Source organism: Oncorhynchus keta, chromosome 27, assembly GCF_023373465.1.
Source record: "Oncorhynchus keta strain PuntledgeMale-10-30-2019 chromosome 27, Oket_V2, whole genome shotgun sequence".
Lineage (NCBI taxonomy): Eukaryota > Metazoa > Chordata > Actinopteri > Salmoniformes > Salmonidae > Oncorhynchus > Oncorhynchus keta.
The window spans coordinates 47,054,960-47,082,934 of NC_068447.1; the positions used below are offsets into that span (position 1 = coordinate 47,054,960).

The 27,975-nt window shown below is 43.6% G+C and overlaps 1 protein-coding gene across 1 annotated transcript in view; it reads left to right on the plus strand.

Moving 5' to 3' along the window:
* plch2a (phospholipase C, eta 2a) overlaps positions 1-27,975 on the plus strand; it is a 192,219-nt gene that overhangs the window by 129,422 nt on the left and 34,822 nt on the right. The window contains exons 5-13 of the mRNA XM_035739474.2: positions 340-469; positions 10,188-10,358; positions 16,646-16,739; positions 17,462-17,665; positions 18,325-18,445; positions 19,517-19,688; positions 22,162-22,269; positions 26,301-26,456; positions 27,472-27,570. Coding sequence (XP_035595367.1) covers positions 340-469; positions 10,188-10,358; positions 16,646-16,739; positions 17,462-17,665; positions 18,325-18,445; positions 19,517-19,688; positions 22,162-22,269; positions 26,301-26,456; positions 27,472-27,570 — 1,255 coding nt within the window. The remainder of the gene's footprint in view (positions 1-339; positions 470-10,187; positions 10,359-16,645; positions 16,740-17,461; positions 17,666-18,324; positions 18,446-19,516; positions 19,689-22,161; positions 22,270-26,300; positions 26,457-27,471; positions 27,571-27,975) is intronic.

A 27,975-nucleotide genomic window follows, 5' to 3' on the forward strand; every position in this document is an offset into this window, starting at 1 on the left:
ACACAGACGGTTTGCGCTACAATTAGACTCGGCTGCAGAGAGTGAGAGCTGTGTGAGAGATCAAAAAGGTTTTGCTTGTTTCAGAACGATTTGGGCTCTGAACCGCAATTCAGCTTCGGGTTAACCGTCTCTAAATATTCTGAACCACCCTCGCTGTCAATTATTTGTTGCAGATGATACTTGATTCATTGATTAATCAATCAATAAATCAATCAATCGATGTGAACACCCATGGATAGTTAATAGAACACCAAGACGGCGTTTAAACAGGCAAGTACCCGTGTCTGTGTTTGTGCTTACATGTGTGTTATCCATCCTCAACACCTGCTTGATTGGTACGTGGCTGAAGCAGACATTTGCGGAGGCGGATAAGAACGGCGATGGCAGCCTGAGCATCAGCGAGGTCCTGCAGCTCCTCCACAAACTCAACGTCAACCTACCCCGCCAGAAAGTCAAGCAGATGTTCAAGGTACACCACAGTCGTCGTTTTATGTTAATAATAATAATAATAATAATGGAGCTTTTAATAGCACCGAATGACAAAGATCATCTCAAAATGAGAGGGAGAGAAGTGTTATCAGTGACAACAGGGCTGCTTAGTGGCCTTTTTAAAAAAAAAAACAATTTGTGTGTATCTCATTGGTTTGTTGTGGTAGGGATGCACTACTCTCTAATATAATAATATATGCCATTTAGCTGACGCTTTTATCCAAAGCGACTTACAGTCATGTGTGCATACATTCTACGTATGGGTGGTCCCGGGAATCGAACCCACTACCCTGGCGTTACAAGCGCCATGCTCTACCAACTGAGCCACAGAAGGACCTACAGCCAGAGAAGGACCTACTCTCTAAATAATGAGCAGTCAAACAAACTTACAGACAAGTCTGTCTATTTCATCTATAATAAGTCTTTGCTAGGTAAAGCCCCGCCTTGTCTCAACTCACTGGTCACCATAGAAACACGCGGCCGTAGCACGCGCTCCAGCGGGTATATTGCACTGGTCAATCCCAAAGCCAACACTTCCTTTGGCAGCCTTTCCTTCCAGTTCTCTGCTGCCAATGACTGGAACGAAGTGCAAAAGCTGGAGTCTTATATCTCCCTCACTAGTTTTAAGCATCAGCTGTCTGAGCAGATTACCGACCACTGTACCTGTACACAGCCAATCTGTAAATAGCACACTCAACTACCTCGTCCCCGTATTATTACTTACCCTCTTGCTCTTTTGCACCCCAGTATCTCTACTTGCACATCATCATCTGCACATCTATCACTCCAGTATTAATGTTAAATTGTAATTATTTTGCCTCTATGGCCTATTTATTGCCTTACCTCCCTACTCTTTTACATTTGCACACTGTACATAGATTTGTCTATTTTTATTTTGTGTTATTGACTGTACGTTTGTTTATGTGCAACTCTGTGTTGTTGTTTTTGCCGCACTGCTTTGCTTTATCTTGGCCAGGTTGCAGTTGTAAATGAGAACTTGTTCTCAACTGGCCTACCTGGTTAAATAAAGGTGAATTGAAACATTTAAAAAATATATATAGTGCACTACTTTTGACCAGAGCCCTAAGCACTACATGTTGATATTTTGAAACAGTAAGTACAAAACCAGAGATGCACTTTCATTTCTGAGATAATATTTTGTGAGTCTTTATCTTATGAAAGAGGACGGTCCCTTTGTTTCCAATATGCTTCATTAATTGAAACCATAAAGCCTAAGCAAACGACAATTACCTTGGATTTCTTTATCTCGGCTCAGTTTGTGTGTGAATACCTATTCTCCCTGTATGGTTTAGAAATGACGAGGCAGCTTTTTCTAAATGACCCAGTCATGGTGAATAGAAAGGGCTGTGGCTTTCACGTCTTGATTACTTCACAACTTTAAATTGAGTTCATTCAACAACTTCAGTCAAGAATGTCGCAAAAGTACGCATTCACACTTGACCTTTTCCAAACCCATTTAGAATTACTCACTCAGTGGTAATGGGGATGTGTCATCATGATGGTTGTGACATTTCAGACAGATTTGTCACAGGAAACTGTATTACAGGAAAGGCAATTGTGTCGTTCCATTTGATTTCAATCACTTTTTAAATTTATTTTATTATTTTATTTTTTCTCCCTTATTCTCCCCAATTTCACGGTATTTGATTGGTAGTTATAGTCTTGTCCCATTGCTGCAACCCCCGTACGGACTCGCTAGAGGCTAAGGTCGAGAGCTGTAGGTCCTTCGAGACCCGATCCAGCCAAGCTGCACTGCTTCTTGACACAGTCCCCACTTAACCTGGAAGCCAGCCGTTTCCTCCGCCAGGTGTTGGAGGAAACACTGTACACCTGGCGACCGTGTTAGTGTGCATGCGTCCTGTCCACCACAGGAGTCGCTAGAGCGCGATGGGACAAGGACATCCCGGCCGGCCAAACCCTCCCCTAACCCGGACAACGCTGTGCCCGTGGGTTTCCCGGTCGCGGCCGGCTGCGGATCTCTAGTGGCACATCTAGCACTGCGATGCAGTGTCTTAGACCACTGCACCACTCGGGAGGCCCTTCAATCACTTTTTAACCACACCCCTTTTGATTTGAGCAAAACTTACCATACATTTTTGCCATGGTAGAAGTTGTCCTGAAAGCTCAAATATTTTGTGTGTTTTATTCTCCTTTTCTCCGCAATTTCGATCTCATCGCTGCAACACTCCAACGGGCACGGGAGAAGCGAAGGTGGAGTCATGCGTCCTCCGGAACATGACCCACCTAACTGCTCTCCTTAACACCCGCCAGATTAACCCGGAAGCCAGCCGCACCGCATGTGTCTGAGGAAACACAGTTGAACTGGCGACCGGGGTCAGCCTGCAGAAGGAGTTCCACAAGGAGTTTCTAGAGCTCGATGACCCAAGTAAAGTAAAGCCCCCCCCTCCCCGGCCAAACCCTCCCCTAACCTGGACGAAGCTGGGCCAATTGTCCTCCATCCTATGGGACTCCCGGCCACGATGCAGTGCCATAGACTGCTGCGCCACTCGGGAGGCCCGCTAAAACAAAGTTGACCCATTTTGCATACCATGAGACATCCATGCCTTCACTGGAAATCACTGGAAAATATCAACGGTTTAGTTTGATATCATTTTAAAGCTTACAAACAGGGTTGTCAAAATGTCTTTAAAAAAATTGCAATAAAAAAACATTTTTTTACCTTCAATTATCTTAAAACGCATAAACTCTTATGTTTGACGTTTGTGCGTATGTTGTAGCTTCAAACCTATTCTACATCATCCGAGGTGTTTGTGTTGTGCCCACCACTGGTTGAAACACAGCATGCCTTTGAATACAGGGTGGGTGTCATTACATATACTGTACAATGCCTTCAGAAAGTATTCACACCCTTTGACCTTTTGCACATTTTGCTGTGTTACTGCCTGAATTTTAAAATGAGATGTTGTCACTGGCCTACACACAATAATATCCAAATGGAATTATGTTTGTATAATTTTTTTTAACAAAAAATGAAAAGCTGGCATGTCTTGAGTCAAGAATTCAACCCCTTTCTTATGGAAAGTCTCTAAGTACAGTAGTAAATAATAGTGTTTAACATGATTTTTGAATGACTACCTCATCTCTGTACCCCACACATACAATTATCTGTAAGGTCCCCCAGTCGAGCAGTGGATTTCAAACACAGGTTTTCCAATGCAACACAAAAAGGGCACCTAGGTGGAGGTGGGTGAAAAAAACACATTGAATATTGTTTATTTTATTTTTTATTTAACCTTTATTTAACTAGGCAAACACATGATTATTTACAATGACATAATAAAGTCCTGAACCGGTTCCATCCCCCAAAAAGTACTGGTATATATCGTTCCTTTCTGTTCCTTTTTTTAACCAGTGAAGTCAAGTTTTTTAGATTTGTCAATTACTTCACCAATCAGTGCGGATAGAGCAGGCCAGCTATTTGTTTACATGCGTGGTGGACAGACAAGTGTAGCCTATGGCACAAGTGAACATTTTCAGCTAGGGAAAGAGTGAGAGAGGCTTGAAGCACTGGGCATCTTGTTATGACATGCATTATATGAATTAGTTCCACAGAGTTATACCTAGGAGGAGTAGGAACGTTTAAATATCCTTTGAGCTAGCTAGCGAACAAGCTTGAGCTAGCTAGCGAACAAGCTTGTGTGTGCAGAGTGGCACCAGAATTAAAAACACATCTTACCTTTCTGTAGTTAATAAATCCAACATGAAACATGATAACTATGCTCATAGTATTATAAACGCAACATGCAACAATTTCAAGATTTGACTGAGTTACAGTTCAATCTAAGGAAATCAGTCAATTTAAATAAATTAATTAGGCCATAATCTATGGATTCCACGTGACTTGTACGTTGGTCACAGATACCTTAAAAATCTGGTGTGACCACAATTTGTTTCATGCAGCCCAACACATCTCCTTCACATAGAGTTAATCAGGCTGTTGATTGTGGCCTGTGGAATGTTGTCCCATTCAATGGCTGTGCGAAGTTGCTGGATATTGGCAGGAACTGGTACACTTTGTCATACACGTTGGCCCAGAGCATCCCAAACGTGCTCAATTGGTGACATGTCTGGTGAGTATGCAGGCCATGGAACAACTGGGACATTTTCAGCTCTCAGGAATTGTGTACAGATCCTTGCGACATGGGGCCATGTATTATCATGCTGAAACATGAGGTGATGGCGGCAGATGAATGGCACGTTAAAGGGCCTCAGGATCTCGTCATGGTATCTCTGTGCATTCAAATGGCCATCGATAAAATGCAATTGTTCTATGTCTGTAGCTCATGCCTGCCCATACCATAACCCCACCGCCACCATGGGGCACTCTGTTCACAACATTGACATCAGCAAACTGCTCGCCCACACAACGCCATACACGTGGTCTCCGGTTGCGAGGCCGGTTTGGATGTAGTGCCATATTCTCTAAAACAATGTTGGAGTCAGCTTATGGTAGAGAAATTAGCATTAAATTGTCTGGCAACAGCTCTGGTTGACATTCTTTCAGTCAACATGACAATTTTACGCTCCCTCAAAACTTGAGACATCTGTGGCATTTTGTTGTGTGTCAAAACGGCTAATTTTGGAGTGGCCTTTTTATTGTGCCCAGCACAATGTGTACCTGTGTAATGATCATGCGGTTTAATTAGCTTCTTGATATGTCACACCTGTAAGGTGGATAGATTATCTTGGCAAAGGATCAATTCTCACAAACAGGGATTGAAACATATTTGTACAAAACATTTTAGAGAAATATGATTTTTGTGCGTATGTATTTGTTTTAATCTCATGAAACATTGGACCAACACTTTACATGTTGTGTTTATATTTTTGTTCAGTGCAGCATTGAAAAAGTCCATTCTTCTCTAGCTAATTAAAAACTCTCTCTATCTTCTGAATCAAGCTTGTAATGTCAGTACAGTAGCCTGTGCTATGGAGGGGCAGGTAGCCTAAACACGCACAGGCAAAGATTTTCAGCTTGCAGGCAGACACTGGAAGTTTCTGAGTGACAGAGAGAGGATTTGCATAGGAGCTTTGTTGCATTTTGTCCGTTGGACTGCCAGATGGTGAAGCGTGATTCATCACTCCAGAGAATGCATTTCCACTGCTCCAGAGTCCAATGGTGGCGAGCTTTACACCACTCTAGCTGACGCTTGGCATTGCGCATGGTGAACTTAGGCTTCAGTGCGGCTGCTCAGCCATGGAAACCCATTTCATGAATCTCCCAAATACCAGTTATTGTGCTGACGTTACATTGAGAGGCAGTTTGGCACTCGGTACTGAGTGTTGCAACCGAGGACAGATGATTTTTACGGGCTACGTGCTCCAGCACTCGGCGGGCCTGTTCTGTGAGCTTGTGTGGCCTACCACTTTGCGGCTGAACAATTGTTGCTCCTAGACTTTTCCACTTAAGTGATAATGCCAGAGAAGCTGGTGTTAGGTGAATATATTGGCCAATATATCCTCCAAACACCGGCTTCGAGGGCATTATCACTTTCATACAATGGGGGTTACCAACACATTCAAATAATGATTTACATATTTTCATTAAACTTTATTTTGATGAATTTATTCATACTATTTCATCCTTCCACAAGATACAGTCCCGACACAAATCTAGGGTTGCTACCCAAGCCAGCTGGTTGTTCGTTCTATCGGTTCGGTTGCCAGAGACGCGACCCAGTTAAGTCTTTTTGTTCTGTATCTATGGACGCGACCGAGTTGTTCGTTCTAAATGTTCTATTGCCATACTGGCTGGCAACGTTCTTATCCCTTGTTGCTAGCTAGCAAACTACATCAGACTTGCAGTCACTTCAAACAGGGCAGACAGAATAACAAAAGTAGCTGCATTTGTTTAAGCTGTTTTCTAGTGACATTTAGTTGGATACATCCATACCAATGAGCTAATAATGCTTGATTTCCGCTGGCATAGAAAATGTGCTCTCCTGTCAGGACACTGTTGTTCACAGGAGCTAGCCAACACAATCCCTTCAAACTGAAGCTGGAAAGACTGCAAATACAAATACATTTAATTTTAATAGTTTGCTGTTGATATTTTTTTGTATATTCTTTGTATAAAAATGATGCTGATTCATGATTTGGAATGGCTGAGAAAAGCTGCCTGCCTGTCGGTCTCATCCTGAGTCTCGACACATTCATTACTATGAGACAGCTGGAGATTGAATTTGAATATTGTAACAATGTCGCAAATGTCAGGAGAGACAGACAGCAAGGTTTAAATCTCCGCTGTTGAAAACAACTAAATGTTAGTCTAAAAGAAATGTGAGATAATGTCTACGTGCCTTTTACAGTGGAGATCAAGTTTATAAATTGCCCAGCTGGGCTAATGAGACAGTGGATTGCTCAGTCAGATGGAACAGAGTAAATACCCATTTTAACGTCATATATTTAGCAGATGGGAACTTGTGGAATAGACACCGGCTGGAATGCGGTTTTAACCAATCAGCATTCAGGATTAGACCCAACCGTTGTACAATTCACAATAACAGCACTTACAGTTGACCGGGGCAGCTCTAATAGGGCAGAAATTTGTGTCCTCGATTTTATACACCTGTCATCTACGGGTATGGCTGAAATAGTTAAATCCACTCATTTGAAGAGGTGTCCACATACTTTTGTATATATATATATATAGTGTATCTGCAACAAAACAATTTGTTGGAAAATATGTTTTTTTTTTTTGTTGTGCTGATTTTAGATATTAACATGGAAATATGTCGCCAATTGGATGGAAACCTAGCTTGTAATGTCTATGATAATGTTTTAAATGTATGCAAATTGTGAAGTATTTTTGTCTGTAACGTATTTTCAGGTATGTGTCAGATCGCAGGAAGACTAGCTGTCTCCATTGACGTTGGCTAATGGGGATCCTAATAAAAACCATAAATCCTAAAAAGTGGTGGTGAGAAGATCATGGAAAGACGAATGGAGATATAACCCTTGATACATGACTTTTTACTCAGGGTTAAGCTATTAGCTGCAAACTCCCAGCCATGACATAGCCTAGTAAAGCCAGAGGGTTCTTTGACAGCATGACCCTGCGAGGATTAGCAAGTTAGCGTTGTGTTATCGTGTTAACGTGTTGTTAGCGCTGGTGGTCGTGGCTGTTCTTATACCCCAGCCTGTGGCGTAGCTAAGCGCGCTAAGCCTCGCGCCCCACCGAGGGGTCACCCATATGGTGCTCAGGGACGCAGATGGCTTCTGGTGTAATACATGGTAACACACGGTAAACACACCAGGGACCAGTCTGGACGTGTGTGTGTGTAAGTACGTGCGTGCGTGTCAGACAGGAGTGTGTTTACGGGATAGTGGACTGGTCTGCTGGCTTAACCTATTTACTCCTGGGAGGAACCTGTGTGTGCTTTTCTCTGTTGACTTGACCCAGTAGGAGGACAATAACCAGCGCACATGCATCAATTGCAATAAGCATTAGTGACTCTCTTTCAATATATATTACAGTATACAGAGTTCTTGGCTTGTTAGCACATGATTTTTGGTACATTTGTCAAATCACAACATTGTGTGCAAAGTCATAGGCGGTCATGTCAGAGAGTCTGCATTATGTTTTTTAAATGTATTTATTTAACTAGGCAAGTCAGTTAAGAACAAATTCTTATTTACAATGACGGCCTACCCCTGCCAAACCCTCCCTTAACCCGGACGACGCTGGGTCAATTGGGCGCCGCACAATGGGACTCCCGATCACGGCCGGTGTTGATACAGCCCGGGATCGAACCCGCGTCTTTGATGACGCCTCTAGCACTGCGATGCCGGTGCCTTAGACCGCTGCGCCACTCAGGATAAATGTCGCATTGCTGTAATTTTCCTGTTAGCTTTGAAACTCTCATCGACTAGCTCTCATGTCTCAGCTACCGTTTGGGTGCAAATCGTTACTTATATTCTGAGTTCACCATCACTGGCAACGTTAAATGGAACGTGAAAAAGAGAAAGAAAAACACCTTGCCTGACCATGTTTGCAATTTTCCAGTAAATGTAGATCCTATTGATTCAGTCAATCTGATCGTAGCACTGGCTTATCTTACTTCCACACTCCCCTCTAAGTCCCTTGAGCTCCACACACCGATAGCATCTCCTCCATTCTGACTCACTATCATCTCATTCATTGGTTCCGATTCACTGGGCCTATGAGCAGAGGCCGATCTGTTGCTTTCAGAACAATCCTTAGGGTGAGTCCCAAACGGAACCCCCATGGGCCCTGGTAAAAAGTAGGGCACTATATAGGGGTTCTGGTCAAAGTAATGCACTTCATAGAAAACGGGGTGGCATTTGTGACGCACACTCAGTCTGACCCCCTGCCTGCCCAAGAAGCAGTAAGCTGAGGAAATGGGGTTGCCCCTGTTTTATTACAAAAGGACTCCTTCCAGCACCAACTGGGGTGAGGTGATGTACTGTAGCCTAGCTTAGCCTAGTGCATCAAGAGTCTCTCTCCTCCTCTCACCCTGGAAAGATTGACTTCAGAGAGCCCGTTTGGTGTTGAGACACAGAGGTACATTGTTTCAGTGAGGCACTCTTTATCCCGGGCCGGAGGCACCACCACTCAGGCAAGCTGCTCAATGATTTATCGCAGCTGAAAGCACCGGAGATGAGGAAGAGAAGCGAGAATCACCACACACTGATGAATTAGTTCATATTAGCCACATGGCTAACGCGCCACCTCGTAGTAACCTGCTTAAGTGCTCAGGCCCCCTTTTTTTTAATTAATTTTTTTATTTCACCTTTATTTAACCAGGTAGGCAAGTTGAGAACAAGTTCTCATTTACAATTGCGACCTGGCCAAGATAAAGCACATAATGAATGTGTGGGAATGAGACGAGATTGATCTTTTCTGTTGATTTAGAAGAACAGGTGTGTGTGTGTGTGTGTGTGTGTGTGTGTGTGTGTGTGTGTGTGTGTGTGTGTGTGTGTGTGTGTGTGTGTGTGTGTGTGTGTGTGTGTGTGTGTGTGTGTGTCAGTTGTTTCTGCCTAGTCATACTGAGAAATAAGTGTCAGTTCCTCACTTGTGACCTGGACCTGGGTGTGTTTGTGTGTGTGTTTATGCAGTGTAGAGCAGGGATCTGGCTGATTGAAAGTTATGAGACCTGGAAGTTTGAAAGTTTGTGTGTGTTTTTGAAGAGCTGGGAGCTGGCCGGGTATCAGAACTGGCAAGTGTGTGTGTTGTGCATGGAGGCCAACCTCCCACCAGCACCCACGTCATCACTCTGCAGTCAAGTCCATCTCTAGCAATGCGAGACATATGGAGCTGGCCATACACAAGAAAACCATTTCAGCCATGAGTGTTGGCAGGCATGCAGATACCTAATTACAATATGCATGCGCATATTCACACTACATCACCAAAACACAACTCGATATTCCATCTGACTAGTTATCTGAGTGTTGGTGGCTGTTAATTGCTGTGCATATTATTCAGGCAAACGTTTAATAATGTGATCCTGTACACAACACCGTTCCATTCACAACAACACATCATTTGGTCTAGGATCTATAGGCTAGCCACATGATGGATGCAATAACAATCATCCCTCAACTGAATAACTACTGCGATACAGTGGAAGCTAGGATTCCATTCTTTATGTCTAAATGACCTGACATGGCATTGTGACTTCTCTTCTCCCCAGGAGGCAGACACAGATGACAACCAGGGCACCCTGGACTTCGAGGAGTTCTGCTCCTTCTACAAGATGATGTCGACTCGCCGTGATCTCTACTTGCTCATGCTCACCTACAGCAACCACAAGGACCACCTGGACAGCATCGACCTGACCCGCTTCCTGGAGGTGGAGCAGAAGGTATGCAGGAGCAGAGTTGAAGCGTATGCAGGCAGGCTGGTAGGCAGAGAGGCACATAGATGCACACATGCGTGCTGGCACACACATCCGTACACGGATGCACAAACGGGTGCAAGCATGCAGGCACGCTGGCATGTACTCACACGGAGGTACTCACACGGAGGTACTCACACACATACACACACGCACATCCCTAGATTGATCTATGGGGACATGGTTTGGGTTAACTTTTATTTTGTTGGTCCTCTTTAAAGGCCAGTGCGGTCAAAACTCTGTTTTTCCTGTGTTTCCTATCTTATTACAGCTGATGTAACTAACAGTGTAAACATTTTTGATCAGGGTTATTTCCTGATAGTTTCTGGTTGGAAATACAATCTTTCACAGGACCTTCTAATCAGCAGGTTTGCACAGGCTGGAGTTTCAGCTTACCATGGTGACATCACCATGCAGTAAATTGGTTAATAGACCAATAACAAAGAGATTTCCAAACCTCTGCCAAAAACAGCTAGTTCTCAGTTTCCCCCTCCCCACTCAGACCACTCCCCCCAAAAATTGGTTGTTGGTAAAAAAAGCAATTTTTGCCCATTTGAATAAAAATCTATTATAGTAAGGTAATTAATTGTTACCCAGAAATGATTTTATATTGATATAAAACGGCTGCATTGGGCCTTTAAGGCATTTCTGTGACAGCCCTTTTTTGTAATGGCTTGACTGAGGCAAACATCTGAAGATTTGACTCTCGATAATGGTTAGCGACATGATCCACTTGTTGGAAAATTATAAAATAAAATCCATCCCTCCCTACCTTGTAGGCTTACCCAGTATAGAAGGGATGACTTGACAATGTCATTAAACTGGTTTGTTGTTTCCTGACATTTAATCCCAGTACAATTTCCTTGTTTTGGGTCAGTTAGGATCACCACTTTATTTTAGGAATGTGAAATGTCAGACTAATAGTATAGAGAATGATTTATTTCAGCTTTCATTTCTTTCATCACATTCTCAGTGGGTCAGAAGTTGACTTACACTCAAATTAGTATTTGGTAGCATTGCCTTTAAATTGTTTAACTTGGGTCAAACGTTTCGGAATAGCCTTCCATAAGCTTCCCACAATACATTGGTTGAGTTTTGGCCCATTCCTCCTGACAGACCTGGTGTAGCTGAGTCAGGTTTGTAGTCCCTCCTGCAGCAAAGCCCCCCCACAACATGATGCTGCCACCCCCGTGATTCACGGTTGGGATGGTGTTGCAAGACTCCCTCTTTTTCCTCCAAACATAACGATGGTCATTATGGCCAAACAGTTGTATTTTTGTTTCATTAGACCAGAGGACATTTCTCCAAATAGTACGATCTTTGTTCCCATGTGCAGTTGCAAACCGTAGTCTGGCTTTTTTATGGCGGGTTTGGAGCAGTGGCTTCTTCCTTGCTGAGCGGCCTTTCAGGTTATGTCGATATAGGACTCGTTTTACTGTGGATATAGATAATTTTGTACCTGTTTCCTCCAGCATCATCACAAGGTTCTTTGCTGTTGTTCTGGGATTGATTTGCACTTTTCGCACCAAAGTACATTCATCTCTAGGAGACAGAACGTGTTTCCTTCCTGAGCGGTATGTCGGCTGCGTGGTCCCATGGTGTTTATACTTGTGTACTATTGTTTGTACAGATGAACGTGGTACCTTCAGGCGTTTAGAAATTGCTCCCAAGGATGAGCCAGACTTGTGGAGGTCTACAATTGTTTTTCTGAGGTTTTGGCTGATTTCTTTTGATTTTCCCATGATGTCCAGCAAAGAGGCACTGAGTTTGAAGGTAGGCCTTGAAATACATCCACAGGTACACCTCCAATTGACTCAAATTATGTCAATTAGCCGAACAGAAGCTTATAAAGCCATGGCATCATTTTCTGGAATTTTCCAAGCTGTTTAAAGGCACAGTCAACTTAGTGGGTATAAACTTCTGACTCACTGGAATTGTGATACAGTGAATTATAAGTGAAATAATCTGTCTGTAAACAATTGTTGGAAAAATGACTTGTGTCATGCAACCAATAGATGTCCTAACCGACTTGCCAAAACTATAGTTTGTTAACAAGAGATTTGTGGAGTGGTTGACAAACGAGTTTTAATGACTCCAACCTAAGTGTATGTAAATTTCTGACTTCAACTGTATATACACAAATATTTTTAATAGTGACCTGGATTGCACTATAAAGTCAGGGACTTATTTCCATTGTGGTTCTTATTTTTTACATACATACATATACAATTACATAGATAGAATTACAGAGATGAGTATGAGGGGGTATTTAAGTACAATTCTTACAAGATTGTTTGGCTGGTAGCTTATTCTTTCGAAGTTTGCGGCTGCTGGTGAACCATGATGTGCAGGCATCATCATAGTGACACTGGACCAACGCACACCAGCTAGGTTTCCATCCAATTGGTGACAGATTGTCATGCGAATATTCTAAAATCTTCATAAAAACAATATACAATTTCAGAGTTTTCTTTAGTAAAAGGAAGATTTTAATGTACCGGACAGTTGGGAAATGTATCGGACATTCAGGTCCGAACAGGTGCAGCCAGCGCCATCAATAAACCAGGGATGTTGGCCAAATGAGCCACATTTACGTCTCCTTAAAAACAGCCTATGACAAATGACAAAAACACACTACTCCTTGTGTTTCGAAGTGTAGCCTATGCAAAACTGTACAGCCTATATTCCTTATTGGTTTCTAGGCTACTTTCCTAAAACAACAATTGTCCACCTCACGGTTCAGCTGTCAGAGATTTGAACATGTATCAGGGAGTTGCATGCATAGGCCTATAGGCTTCGGTGTCCACTGTATGATATAAACATTTGTATGAATATATGGAGCCTATATGAAGGAAGGGAATATTGACACCCACATGCGTTTCTTTATGTCGGATGGCTACTGCGTCTGCTATACAGATAGATCCATACAAAATAAGGCTAATTCGTTAATTTTCTATCTTGAATATTTTGTATAAAGATGAGCATTATATTGTTAGATTATAGGAGTAACTCTGGTAGGCCTGAAACAGTCTTCCTCAGCTCACTGCCTTCATATCATAGGCCTGCCGTAGCTAAAGCTTAATAATAGCCACACCACACCAAACCTTCACAGACGTTTCTAAACTTTATTAGGGTAATATCAAAAGTAAGTCGAGCCATACTTTATAGGGAAAATACGAGCAGAAGAGCAAATGTAGGCCAGTGGTTAAGGGCGCTGTAGTGCAGCGCCAGCTGTGCCACCAGAGACTCTGGGTTCGCGCCCAGGCTCTGTCGTAACCGGCCGCGACCCGGGCGGTCCGTGGGGCGAAGCACAATTGGCCTCTAGCGTCGTCCGGGTTAGGGAGGGTTTGGCCGGTAGGCAAATCCTTCTCATCGCGCACCAGCGACTCCTGTGGCGGGCCGGGCGCAGTGCGCGCTAACCAAGGTTGCCAGGTGCACGGTGTTTCCTCTGACACATTGGTGCGGCTGGCTTCCGGGTTGGATGCGCGCTGTGTTAAGAAGCAGTGCGGCTTGGTTGGGTTGTGTATCGGAGGACGCATGACTTTCATCCTTCGTCTCTCCCGAGCCGAAAGAGTTGTAGTGATGAGACAAGATAGTAGCTACTAACAAATGGATACCACGAAATTGGGGAGAAAAAGGGGTAAAATTCAACAACAACAACAACAAAAAAGAAGAGCAAATGTAAACGAGGGAAAAAACACACTGTGCGCAATAAAAACCACAAAATCCTTCCCAAAGCCGACTAGCTAACTAAATGGGGATGTACTGTATCTTCCCCCGTGAGTCACCCCGTAGAGCCTGCTCCAGGTGACAGACAGTCGTTTAATGGATTTGCCATTGGGTTCTGAAGCAAATGCTTAATAGTGCTTAAGTGCAGACACAGGCTCCTACGAGGCTATTAGAATTAGCAGTATCACTTCAAATGAACTTCTAAAGGCTTCAGGGGATAAAATGTAATATGGTTCTGCTGTGAAAAAGAGACAGAAAAGGAGCTGTAATTAGGAAATTGTATCCAATCTGTCGTATTTTTGGGCACGGAATTGGATGTTCCACTACTCCCTACTTTGTTGGGAAGCATTGAGGCGGTTTTGCGAGGTGATTTATTTGAAATGGGGCCAGGATGCAGCTGGGCTGTCTCTAGCTCTTCTCTCCTCGCTCTGCTGGCATCATTAACTACAGCCTCCCCTCAGTTTCTCATTTTAACTGTGTTTACTAGCTCTCTCTTGGCGTGTGTGTGTTATTAGTTGTGTGTACTGGATACACTGGATACACACGGTATCAATGGATACACATGGTATCAATGGTGGTCAGTGCCGTTTAAGGTGAGGGAGGCCATTTTTACTTTATGGATATTGGATGACTGGAGCATGGATATTGGATGACTGGAGCATGGATATTGGATGACTGGAGCATGGATATTGGATGACTGGAGCATGGATATTGGATGACTGGAGCATGGATATTGGATGACTGGAGCATGGATATTGGATGACTGGAGCATGGATATTGGATGACTGGAGCATGGATATTGGATGACTGGAGCATGGATATTGGATGACTGGAGCATGGATATTGGATGACTGGAGCATGGATATTGGATGACTGGAGCATGGATATTGGATGACTGGAGCATGGATATTTTAATTTGATGACTGTCATTCGTATTCTATGTAACATCGATAGGTTTTGGCTACTACATGATACTCTCACTTTCCCTACAACCATCATGAGGTTGCTACAACCTAGCCTATGGCTACATGTGTGCCTACGTACTGAAGAAGCCTGTAAAGCCGAAACATCTGTGTACACTATCCTCGATGCAGTGGGGGGGAAATGAAGGAAGCCTTTATGCAGCATCTTTTTTAATGCGACCCGTTACACTTTTTTGTTTGTCCTTCTCCACAATGCAACAACCATAAGAAATAAGAAAATTACACGAATATAAAGTAAATGACTTAATAAAATTGAATCATTTTTTGCATAAGTATAATATAGCAAGGCACAATTTGTAGTCCAATATGTGTTTTGAGGAAGGGGGGGATTGGGGGAAAGCAATCATATTTAGCAATCATAATAATGTGTGTGTGCGTGCGTGCGTGCGTGTGTGTGTGTGTGTGTGTGTGTGTGTGGGTGTGGGTGCATGTGTGTGTGTGTGGGTGCATGTGTGTGTGCTAATGTGCGGCGATTCAGTGCAGGTGGTCTGTCCAGTTCAAATTTGAAGCAGTCTGATGGCTTGTAGATACCAACAGTCTCAGAGACAGTTTCTATCAGACCTCATGCTCTGATACAATCTGATGGCTTGTAGATAGAAACTGTCTCTGAACCTGTTGGTATCAGACCTCATGCTCTGATACAATCTGATGGCTTTTAGATAGAAACTGTCTCTGAACCTGTTGGTATCAGACCTCGTGTTCCGATACGTTCTGCCCGACGGTAAGGGAGTGAACAGCTTGTAGCTGGATTGTATGGGTCCGTTGATGATGCTGTGGGCCTTAATCAGGCACCATTTTGTGTGTGTGGTGTATATTAACTCTCCTATCTCTGCCTCAATACCACTGCCCAAAATGTGTCCACTCTACACACTCGTAAGCCAAACCCATTTATCCACATTTACCCACTTCTTAAAAATGCCCTGAACCTCTCATGACGAGGCATTGGGAATTGGAGCAAAACCACAGTCAGTAAGCAGTTTGATGTCAAATCCCTCATGTTTGAGAGTGAGCAGTTGAAAGTGTCACAACAGAAGGGAGAATTAGCTATTTTGCTGGCTAGCTGCTGATTCTGTGGTCGAAATCCTGTTTACCCCTTCAACAAGTAGACCAAGCCACTTAGCCAAAGCCTCTCTCTCCCAGTGCTAAGCGCTAACCACAAACATATTGGCCTAGTAGTGTGCAGCCCTGTACTGGGAAAAAACCTGGCACCGAGACAGTCTGTTTCTGCAACAACTTCCCCCACCCATTTTGCAACAGCCTGACAATGATCAACATGGATGGGAGTCTGATCGACCAGTTAGCCGGTTTAAAAGGGCCAGCTGTTGGGCGGACAATCGGATTCCAGCACAGGGATGGGGGACAGAAGCCGCATGTGAGGACATCTCCTAATTGGATTAACAGGACTTCCCCAACCCTCCCTATGTTTACTGTTATGGAGGGGGGATTTGAGGAGACGTAGTTAATTATGGCTACTGTCGTCAATCTGCGTTTCTTACTGTTTGCTTGTGTGTTTTTGTTTGTGTCTTTTTCCGTTTTTGTTAGATGACCAAGGTGACCAAAGACCATTGCCTTGAGATCGTGAACAAATTTGAGCCCTGCTCCGTGAACCAGAAGCAGGGAGTTCTGGGTATTGATGGTAAGAGCTCTCTTATTGGTCCCCTTTTCGATTGTCCTTTTATCAGTCAAATGTCTCACCATGCTCTGAAATGTAGCTTTTCCAACAGCCTATTCATGTAGACTCCCTGAACTCCCCCCAGCGATTATACAAAAACATGTGTTTATTGTTCATCTCTAGAAAATCCAAATAGTTTAGAAGTATTGTATAAAAACAAAATGGATGCCTGAAATGTTGGCTTGTAATCATTGATTTTTGTTGTTGTTGATCTGTCCCTAAACTCACAGACATACTCTTCACATTGTCTGAACTTGTAATTGTAGTGAGCGAATACTTAACATTTGTGTACTGTCAGTTTAAATACAACATCTACAGACCACATTCATGTTTCTCTATCATATTCTCTTTTCAGAATACATCTACAATATTGATACTTTATATGCCCAAAGGAAATCCCTCTAGGAGCTCAACCATGGTCAAATCACCCTGAGATCCACTTTCATGTTCAACACATCTGCCCCATTCCCCTCAATCCCACCCCTGTCTCCAACATGTCTCCAACATATCACGTTTGATGGCTCCCATGTGGTCCTCTTCAGGGTTGCATTCACTAGGCACCAAAGGAAACGAAAATTGACTGAAACAGGGAGGGGACTACCTGGACTTGTCCAATAAGGATCATTCATTTTCGTGTTCAGTTGCAAAATGTTGTTAAAAAAATGTTCTGTTTGTGTGTGACCCAGGTTTCACCAGCTACATGCGCAGCCCGGCGGGGGACATCTTCAACCCGGAGCACTACGAGGTGACCCAAGACATGTCGCAGCCGCTCTGCAACTACTTCATCGCCTCGTCCCACAACACCTACCTGATGGGCGACCAGCTCATGTCCCAGTCCCGCGTCGACATGTACGCCTGGGTGCTGCAGGCCGGCTGCCGCTGCGTGGAGGGTCAGTGAAAGACGCCGTTCACTCCCTCATGAGCACACACACAGACACCCAAACATTTGTGTGTAAAGAAACCCATGCAAGCAAACAGATGCACCCAAATACATGTTTGCAAGAAAGCATGTACCCGTGCACATATACACACGCAAACAGATGCTACCATTCAAATACATGTTTGTGACTGTAATGGGTCCCTAAAGTTATACAGTGTTACAAATATTCACTATGTCTATCATAACATTCAGTGACACCCTACGTCTATCATAACAGGTTACATACAGTGTTACAAATAATCACTATGTCTATCATAACATTCAGTGACTGTAATGGGTCCCTAGTAAGTTATACAGTGTTACAAATATTCACTATGTCTATCATAACATTCAGTGACTGTAATGGGTCCCTAGTAAGTTATACAGTGTTACAAATATTCACTATGTCTATCATAACATTCAGTGACTGTAATGGGTCCCTAGTAAGTTATACAGTGTTACAAATATTCACTATGTCTATCATCACAGTCAGCGACTGTAATGGGTCCCTAGTAAGTAAAAGAGCATTGTTAAAGTAATAACCCAGGGCTATTAACTGTCTGAGTGCCCTTCCCTTCTCATGGTCGCTCCTCTCATTCGCCCCTTTCTTCTTATTCCCCTCCACTGAAGTGGACTGCTGGGACGGGCAGGACGGAGAGCCCATCGTGCACCACGGCTACACGCTCACCTCCAAGATCCTCTTCAAAGACGTCATCGAGACCATCAACAAGTACGCCTTTGTGAAAAACGAGTAAGTGTGTCGCTGCTTTGATTTTCATCTCTTTCTTCTCCTTTTGTCCGTAGATACTTCAGCTAGTTTCCCAGGTTTCAACCCCCTCTGACAGAAAGTGGGGCTTTTATGGCACATGGAAAATGAGGTCCCGAGACATTCGCTCGCACATCCTCTCAATTCACAACTCTCCCTTATGCCATGTCGTTCATCCTGAGCCTATATAGGAGAATGCGTGGGATTGAGACGTTGAATTCAATTGCCGCCAGTATGGTGTTTCATGAGAGGGGTCTGATGAGAGCTTTTTGTCATGCACCCAATAGCGAGCCTAACAACATTGTGCGTTTATGCTAATGCTAAAGTCTCTTTCATTTAGTTGTTTTTCTTGAACAAGAAAGCGTACAAATTGATGCTCCGCTAGAATGAAATCTACCAGACTACACAACGAATCCCTGGGATCATAGTTGAAAGGCACTGCCAGACGATGTAGTGTTTTGAGTAGTACCCATAGCAATTGCAGTCTAACCCACACACATGCTTTTGAGGACAGAACAGGGAACGTTGGCGACCATCATGTCTTGGGTTATGATGGGCTGTGTTGTGTGCCTTAGTAGACAGAGAAATGCAGGCTTGACACTCCTACAGGCTTACTGGAACAGGAACACACACACACACACACACACACACACACACACACACACACACAGAGATGCGGTGCTACTGTAGGTGATAATCCAATCAAGATGCATGTGAGTCTGCATGCATATTTGGGTGATCTTTAGTGCAAGACTATTTGTACATAATTGTTTGAACAGCAAGGAACGTATTCATCTTCAGAGAATGTTGTCATTTTCTGAGGCACTTCAAAATCACATTTCAGAGGGTTGAAGGTGATGGCATTGGACTGAAACTCTAGTGACAAATTGAAAACCCATGTCTTAGTCATCAACTGTCTGAGTAATGATAACCCAGTGCCAAGGCTGTACCACAGATGTCTGACACGATATAGATTGATGGCTTTATCTCTGGCTCTACCCAAGTCTTTGTCCTCCAGTCTCAGATGTTGTGATAACCCATGTCTGTCCCTGTCAGCTACCCAGTGATCCTGTCCATAGAGAACCACTGCAGCGTCCCCCAGCAGAAGAAGATGGCCCAGTACCTGGTGGAGGTGATGGGAGACAAGCTGGACCTCTCGGCCGTCAAGGCAGACGAACAGGGCCACCTGCCCTCCCCAGACACCCTCAAAGGGAAGATCCTCGTCAAGGTAAACACTTTGCATTCGCATAGTCACACACGCCCAGACACACACACACAGAGGTATTATTCTTAGCAGCCAGTCATTGACCAGGGGTCTTTCCACCATCGGTCCCAGAAAGGAGATCTACTGGGTGTTCAGGCTTGTGTTTCTTCCCAGCAGTTATACACCTGATACAGTGAATTGTGGATCTGCGGACTATTGAAATAGAATCCTTGGTTGGAACAAAAGCCTGCAGGCTTGGACACTAACCCATGTCACATTACAGAAAGGGAGGAATATTGCCAAAAGCAAAACATCATATTAGAAACAAGTAAATTAATTTCTAAAAAAGGTGAGGCACCTGAGTTCCTTCCTTCTCGCTACATAAATGGAGTTGGAAATTGTTCAACCTGTAGCTGACTTCAGGCACATCTGGCTGCTATGGGTCAATGGGCACTCCTAGCGCTAGATACCACACTGTTCTAAATACAGCCTCAACTCCACACGTCTTCCCCAGACAGACAGCTTAAGTAAGAATCACTCTGATTTGGCTCGAGTCGGTCTTCGGAAGTAGTCCTCTCCTTCATGCACTCTGACCTTGAAAGGACGTGACTGGCCAAATCAATATGGCTGACAGCTATCCAGCTTTTTTCTTTTCATTATCACTAAAGAAAGGAGACAACGAGAGGAAACCTTTGAAGAGTGCTAAGACACATGCATGTCTGCAACGAACTGAGTTGCCTCCATCAACTCCACATTAGCGGACAAGACAGAACAGCCAGTTTTGAAGTTAAGGAGGGTTTATTGATGCCAGGTGCTTTAGTGGAAGAAGGCCCAGTACCAAGGCCTGGTTGGCATTCACATCACACTGCCATGTGGCAGCTGTCCAGTAGAGCTGCGTGTGATTGTACTATAACATCACTCCTACATGATCGTTTGGAACTGGCTGAGGGGATGGATTTTCCCATTTGATTGTGGATCGTTATAGTTTTGTCTGTGTTTCAATGAACTGTCAATTGTGTGTGTGTGTGTGTGTGTGTGTGTGTGTGTGTGTGTGTGTGTGTGTGTGTGTGTGTGTGTGTGTGTGTGTGTGTGTGTGTGTGTGTGTGTGTGTGTGTGTGTGTGTGTGTGTGTGTGTGTGTGTGTGTGTGCAGCCCCGAAAGAGACCGCTTCTTATGGTGGTTCTAAAACATTGCATACCAGAAGCACACTAGGATGTTTAACACAGCACTTAAAGGAAAACTCCCCCCGAATGAATCATATCGGCTGGACTTCTGTATATTGAAAGGTAAATGTCTGGAAAACTTGATTGCTGACATGCAAAACATTTTGGAACTATATCAACAATGGACTAAAGAAACCAATACCAAAAGTCTTTGGGTGGAATTGGCCTTCAACTCATTCCACTCCACTCACAACGTGCACACGGCTTGCGAAACTGTCCGATGACACTAAATGCAGCCGTAGCTTCTTTATTGATTTTCGACCAATCCTGAAGCCAGAACAGAATCCACGCGGCTCTCCATTGAATAATATAATATCACCGCCTCGGGACCTAGTTATTGACCACGATTGCTGCTGAGAACATCAAACAAACATCCCCTCGTGGAACCTTGGAAAACCGGCGACCGGCAAGATGGAGACCGATCCTTCACTGCTGCATCGATCCCTGACATGTTTACCCCTCTATCCATCAGCATTGTCTTTTCAACTGTCCCTCTCGTAGAGTGTAAGGCTGCTACTCAGCAGGGCCGTTTGTGTCATTCAATCAAACCGTTACTGGTTAACAGCATGTTTAGAAGGTGTCATTTTACAGGACAAATAGAAATGTATCATGTAGAATAGACATTCTTCTTTGTCAAGGAGAATAGGCATTTGTGTCAGCTTTATGTATGATATTTCTATCTACAACATGACACCATTCTGAACACTACCCCCAGATATACTGGTATGGGAACAGTCCCTAGTGGCTGCTGTAGCTGTTACGGCTGGTACACCTTTAGCACTCAGGAGGAAAGCCTAATGGTTTAGATTGGGGAAATATAGTGCAAAAAGCTACATCCTTTACTACACACCATGTTAATAGCACTCAGCACCTCTGAGCAATAACAACCCATTTAGTGTTTACACTGAATTAGACAGTATTATGTTATGAATATCTAGTTCAACAAAAATGTCAAATTCAAAGCCGAACTGACCCACACACTGGCATACAGATGAAAAGGTCCTAGAATGGAGTACTGTTACCTATCCCTAATGGTTCAGGTAGAGTTACATGATTCTACACCTGGCCTACGTGTAACTTCTACCCAGAACCTCATGAAATGGAGCTACTTGGTGCTACTTCATTAGAGCATGCAATCGAAAAACAATTTGCAACGAAGTATGTGCGATTCTTATTGATCCTATTCAGGTATTACATCCCTCATACAGAATGTTTTTCTTCTGTTTGGTGCCTAATAAATATGACCCACATGTTAACGGCACTTTTGTCCGCCAGGGCAAGAAGCTCCCGCCGAACATCGACGAAGACAACGAGGAGGGCGACGTGACGGATGAAGACAGCGCTGACGAGATGGAGGACGACTGCAAACTGATGAACGGAGATGTAAGGACCCCGCCCCTCCTCCTCCTCCTCCTCCTCCTCCTCCCTCCATTTACCCATTTGAATCCCTCCATCTCTGCGGTTGATCTATTCTATATTAAAAATAATACAATATACAATACAGACCGAAATATACTGTATTGTATATCGTGCTGGATGTTGTTGGTTCCTAATTGGAGTCTAGAAACAACCCAAGTATGTTTGTCGCTGTTATTATTGTATCTGTATCTGTGCTGGTAAATGTGCATTCGTGATTGTGGGAATGCATGTTTATGTCAGGGATAAGATTTCCGTTCCTGTTTGTACTTGATGAATGATGTCCCAATGAAGCATTAGCCCGTGTCCGATGTGGCCCCCTCCTCATGTCTCGTCTTCTCTGTCGTAAAAGCTCTTTTGTTCCCTCTGTGTACCTATCTCTCGCTCTATCTTTTCATTGTCGTCCATGCATTCTGAAGTGGAAGGTACTATAAAACGTGGTCCTTCTCAGACTAAACTTGCTAGTTATATATATATATACTTGTATCTCAGGACATTGTCTATGTACATGTTGAGACCGATGACAGGAGTTTGTTTGTGGTGTAACTCTCCCATCTAGTGGTAGAAGCATGCAAGTGGTTTCAGGTCCAACTTCCATAGTGCTCTCTTTTGACACTATACACTGAGGATACAGAACATTTCCATGACATAGACTGACCAGGTGAAAGCTATGATCCCTTATTGATGTCACTTAAATTAGTGTAGACCAGGTAATCCCAAACTGGGGTACGCGTAATGCCATCGGGGGTATGCGTAATGCCGTTGGGAGCATGGCCAAATAAAAATGTGATTGACGTTTATTTTTTTACTCACATTTTCAAACAGTCCATTTGTATTTTCCAACGGGGCTATACATTTGGGTGAGGTTTTTTTCTCACCTGAGTAACCTCATTTCACTGCCAAAAATGAAAATTCAACCATCTAGTGTTTAGTGAAATAACAACACATTGTCAACTACAGGTAGCCAACTAATTAACATCCAATCACATTAACCGTTACTCTCTCGGCGGGTTCACTCTTGTGCAGACATTTAGAAAACGAAACATGACACTTTGAAAAACAAGCCACAGGAGTTTTTTGAGCGACAGTATAGACGACTTTCGAGTAGTAAGACATATACAAGTAACAGATACAGTTAATAAGAAGGGGCTAGAAGCGTCTTATATGGTGAGCTACCGAGTGGCTAGGACAGGCAAGCCCCGTACTATTGTGGAGGACTTAATTCTTCCTGCTGCCGCAGATACGGCTGGGAAAATGCTGGGGGAAAAGGCCCCAAAAAACTATACAAACAATGCCTTCATCAAGCAACAGGGTTTCACGAGGCATCAGTGACATGGCAGGAGATGTTTTGAAACAATTCCTGCTTCGCATACAAGCTGGATGAGTCAACAGACGTGGCACAGCTCCTGGTGTTTGTCCCTTACGTTTATGGGGGGTCAATTAAGACAGACATCCTCTTCTGTAAACCACTGGAAAAGTACTGGACAGCTTTGTGACATCATATGGACTTTGGTGTTCAAGATGTGTTGGTATTTGTCCTGTGGCCGCAAAAGCCATGACAGCGAGGTATAGTGGAGTGGTAACGTGAGTGCAAGCAGTTGCTCCCGATGCCACTTGGTTACACTGCAGCATCCACCGAGAGGCTCTTGCTGCCAAGGGAATGCCTGACAGCTTGAAAGACGTTTTGGATACTACAGTGAGAATGGTTCACTTTGTTAAAGCAAGGCCCCTGAACTCTCGTGTATTTTCTGCAGTGATATGTAGGGCTTTTACAACATACAGAAGTGCGCTGGTTATTAAGGGACAAAGTATTGACACATATTTTGGAATTGAGAGACCAGCTTAAAGTTTTCTTTACTGACCATCATGTTCACTTGTCTGACCGATTGCATGATGACGAGTTTCTCACATGACTTGCCTATCTGGGTGATGTATTTTCTCGCCTGAATGATCTGAATCTAGGATTACAGGGACTCTCTGTGTGGGACACATTTGAGGCTATGATTAAGAAGTTGGAGCTCTTCTCTGTCAGCATTAACAAGGACAACACACAAGTCTTTCCATCATTGTATGGTTTTTTGTGTGCAAACTAACTCAAGCTTACGGACAATGTCAAATGTGATATAGTGAAGCACCTGAGTGAGCTGAGTGCGCAATTACGCAGGTACTTTCCCGAAGCGGATGACACAAACAACTGGATTCCTTGTTCTTTTCATGCCCTGTCTCCAGTCCACTTACCAATATCTGAACAAGAGACCCTCATCGAAATTGCAACAAGCTGTTCTGTGAAAATTGAATTAAATCAGAAGCCACTGCCAGATTTCTGGATAGGGCTGCACTCAAGAGTTTCTTGCCTTGGAAAATCGTGCTGTTAAGACACTGATACCCTTTGCAACCACGTACCTATGTGAGAGTGGATTCTCAGCCCTCACTAGCATGAGAACTAATACAGGCACAGACTTTGTGTGGAAAAGGATGTAAGACTGAGACTCTCTCCAATACAACCCAACATTGCAGAGTTATGTTCATCCTTTCAAGCACACCCTTCTCATTAAGCTCACCTGTGGTGAGTTATTCACAATTTTTATTTTATACGTAAGATGGCTAAATAAAGAGCAAAATTATTGATTATTATTTGTGCCCTGGTCCTATAAGAGCTCTTTGCCACTTCCCACGAGCCGGGTTGTGACAAACTCACACTCAGTCTTGTGTTAAATAAATGTATCATATATTGTGTGTGTGTGACAGGCTTACAATGATGGCAAAAAACAACATTTGAGAGTACGCTGACCCTGGTGCCAGAGGGGGTACTCAGCTGGAGGTTGAATGTTTGAAGGGGTACGGGACTATAAAACATTTGGGAACCACTGGATGAAGGGAGAGGACACAGGTTAAAGAAGGATTTTAAGCCTTGAGACAATTCAGACATGGATTGTGTATGTGTGCCGTTCAGAAGGTGAATGTGCAAAACAACAGTTTTGTGCGCCGGTTTGTGTCAAGAACTGCAACGCTGCTGGGTTTTTCACACTCAACAGTTTCCCGTGTGTATCAAGAATGGTCCATCACCCAAAGGACATCAGCCAACTTGACACAATTGCGGGAAGCATTGGAGTCAACATGGGCCAGCATCCCTGTGGAACGCTTTCAACACCTTGTAGAGTCTATCCCCCAATGAATTGAGTCTGTTCTGAGGGCAAATGTGAGGGGGGATGGAACTCAATATTAGGAAGGTGTTCCTAATGTTTTATATACTAAGTGTACATTAAATGACAATTAACAATATTACACAATGCCTAAGGATTGCACACAAAATAGTTTGAATCCAATATGCATGTTGTCAGTGCTCATAGAATTGTTTCTTTACTCTTTATCAAATAGTACACATCAGTACATTACAATATTGCAGATTGTCATATAAAACTAATCTCATATTCAACCAATGAAATAGTAATGTTATATGCTGAAATATTCTGTGGTTTTAAATGGCACCCTGTTTCTTATAGTGCTCTAATTTTGCCCTGAGTCTTTAGGCATAACATCAGGCGGTTTTTCCACATAAAAGTATCTACAAAAATGTTTTTCTACAGTAGTGTCCATATTGTCTTTTCTCTGACATATTGCATGACCATTTGACCAACCATTTATTTTGTAAATCAGAACAAAATGAAAATATCTTTCTTTGTTGCAATATATGGTTGTACTTAGACCCTGTAATTCTCTCTCGCCCCCCCTTTCTTCACCTTCCTTCACCCCCTTCCCTCCCCTCTCCCCTCTCCCTCCCTCTCTGTCTCTCTGTCTCTGTCTCTCTGTCTCTCTGTCTCTGTCTCTGTCTCTGTCTCTCTCTGTCTCTCTCTCTCTGTCTCTCTCTCTCTCTCTCTCTCTCTCTCTCTCTCTCTCTCTCTCTGTCTCTCTCTGTCTCTCTGTCTCTGTCTCTGTCTCTGTCTCTGTCTCTCTCTCTCCTCTCGCTCTCGCTCTCGCTCTCGCTCTCTCTCTCCCAGACATCCATGACCAGGAAGCAGGTAGAGAACGTGGCTAAGAAGAAGCTGGACAACCTGCTGAAGGAGTCTAAGATCCGCGACCGGGAGGACCCAGACAGCTTCACCATCGCCACCCTGTCCCCCACGGGGAAGTCCACCGATCAGTCAGCCTCCAAGGTAACAACCACGGCTCTGTAGACCAGAACTGGGTTCATATTCTATACTTTGAGTGTTTGCTTTAACCTGCCTGGACTTTTCTATTGGTTCCATCGCAACAGGCATGCTCAATCAAGCACAGATCCAGAATTTAAAATGATTTCAAATAGTATTTGAACCCCCAGGTCTGTTGTAGACAGTGAAGAAATGTAGGCTACCGCACGCACACCCAACGGGGGTGTGAGTGGAGTGAAGAAGAGAGCCTTTGCACACTTATTCTGTCAGGGTTATACTACCACTGTAAGTAATATAAAGGGACATTTCGTTAAGTACCACTGCTAGCCGGAGAAGAAACACTTATAGAACACTTATATACACTTATTCTGGGCAAACGTTTTAGTTTTCGCTGAGACAATCGTTCTTTTCCTCCCCTTTCTCTTATCGCAGAGATGCCCATTATTAGTAGAATGTTTCATTAGCATTGTAATTGAGCCCTCTCTCTCTGTCTCTCTCTCTCTCTCGCTCTCCTAATCATGATAAACATTAAGTAGTGTGGCCTAGCAGCAGCGGAGGGCTATGGCTGATTGAGGAGGCAATGCCTCCTACCCAGGGTGCCTAATGCAAGCAACAGTACACACATATACTCACATGCATGCATGCAAGCAACCACACACGCATACACACACACACACACACACACACACACACACACACACACACACACACACACACACACACACACACACACACACACACACACACACACACACACACACCAAGCGCAAATCAATTTCAGTAAAGACATTAGCATTCAAATGAGTCTCTAGGCATTGCTTATGTGAATAAACGTGGTGAATAAAATAGGTGTGTGTGTGTGTCTTCATAAATGTTTTAGAAAGCCTCTACAAGTTTATTGTCCATTTGAAAATGGGACAAAAACATATCACTTTGGAACTGGACAGGTGTCTTTGTGGCAACAAAATATGTTTAAAGGGGGTGGTGAATTGTGTGTGTTTGTGTGCTCCTTCTCTTCCAGGGCAAAGGTGATGATGATGCTGACACAGGGGACGAAGCCAACCCCAGCACCAACAAGCGTCTAGGCAGGAGCTTCATGGGAAGTTTCTCCAAACGCAAGGTGGGCTTCATTCGCCACCCCACCTCCTCTTCCTCACTCTCTCCTCTCCTGCCCACCTTCCCAGGTCATCTTTCTTGGGTCATGTTCAGTAGGCCATAACGTAGTGAAATGTTTTGATTCAACATAGTGTTACAGTACTGATGGAAAACACTTTGAAGCAGAGGTGCTACCGTACCAACTGAGCTTGTCTTATAAGAATGCAAATTTTTGTTTCTTCCGTTTAGAAGCATTTTGAAACGTTTCTGTTTTGTACCTGCTAAACACGACCCTGGTCTCCACTCTTGTCCTTAATTCCTGTTGTTATCTCAACACGATTGAATTTACCACTCTTCTCATTCCATTTCATTAGTCTTTTGAGGAATGTCAGGTCAGTATCATGTTCCATTTAAAACATGTCCATTTAGA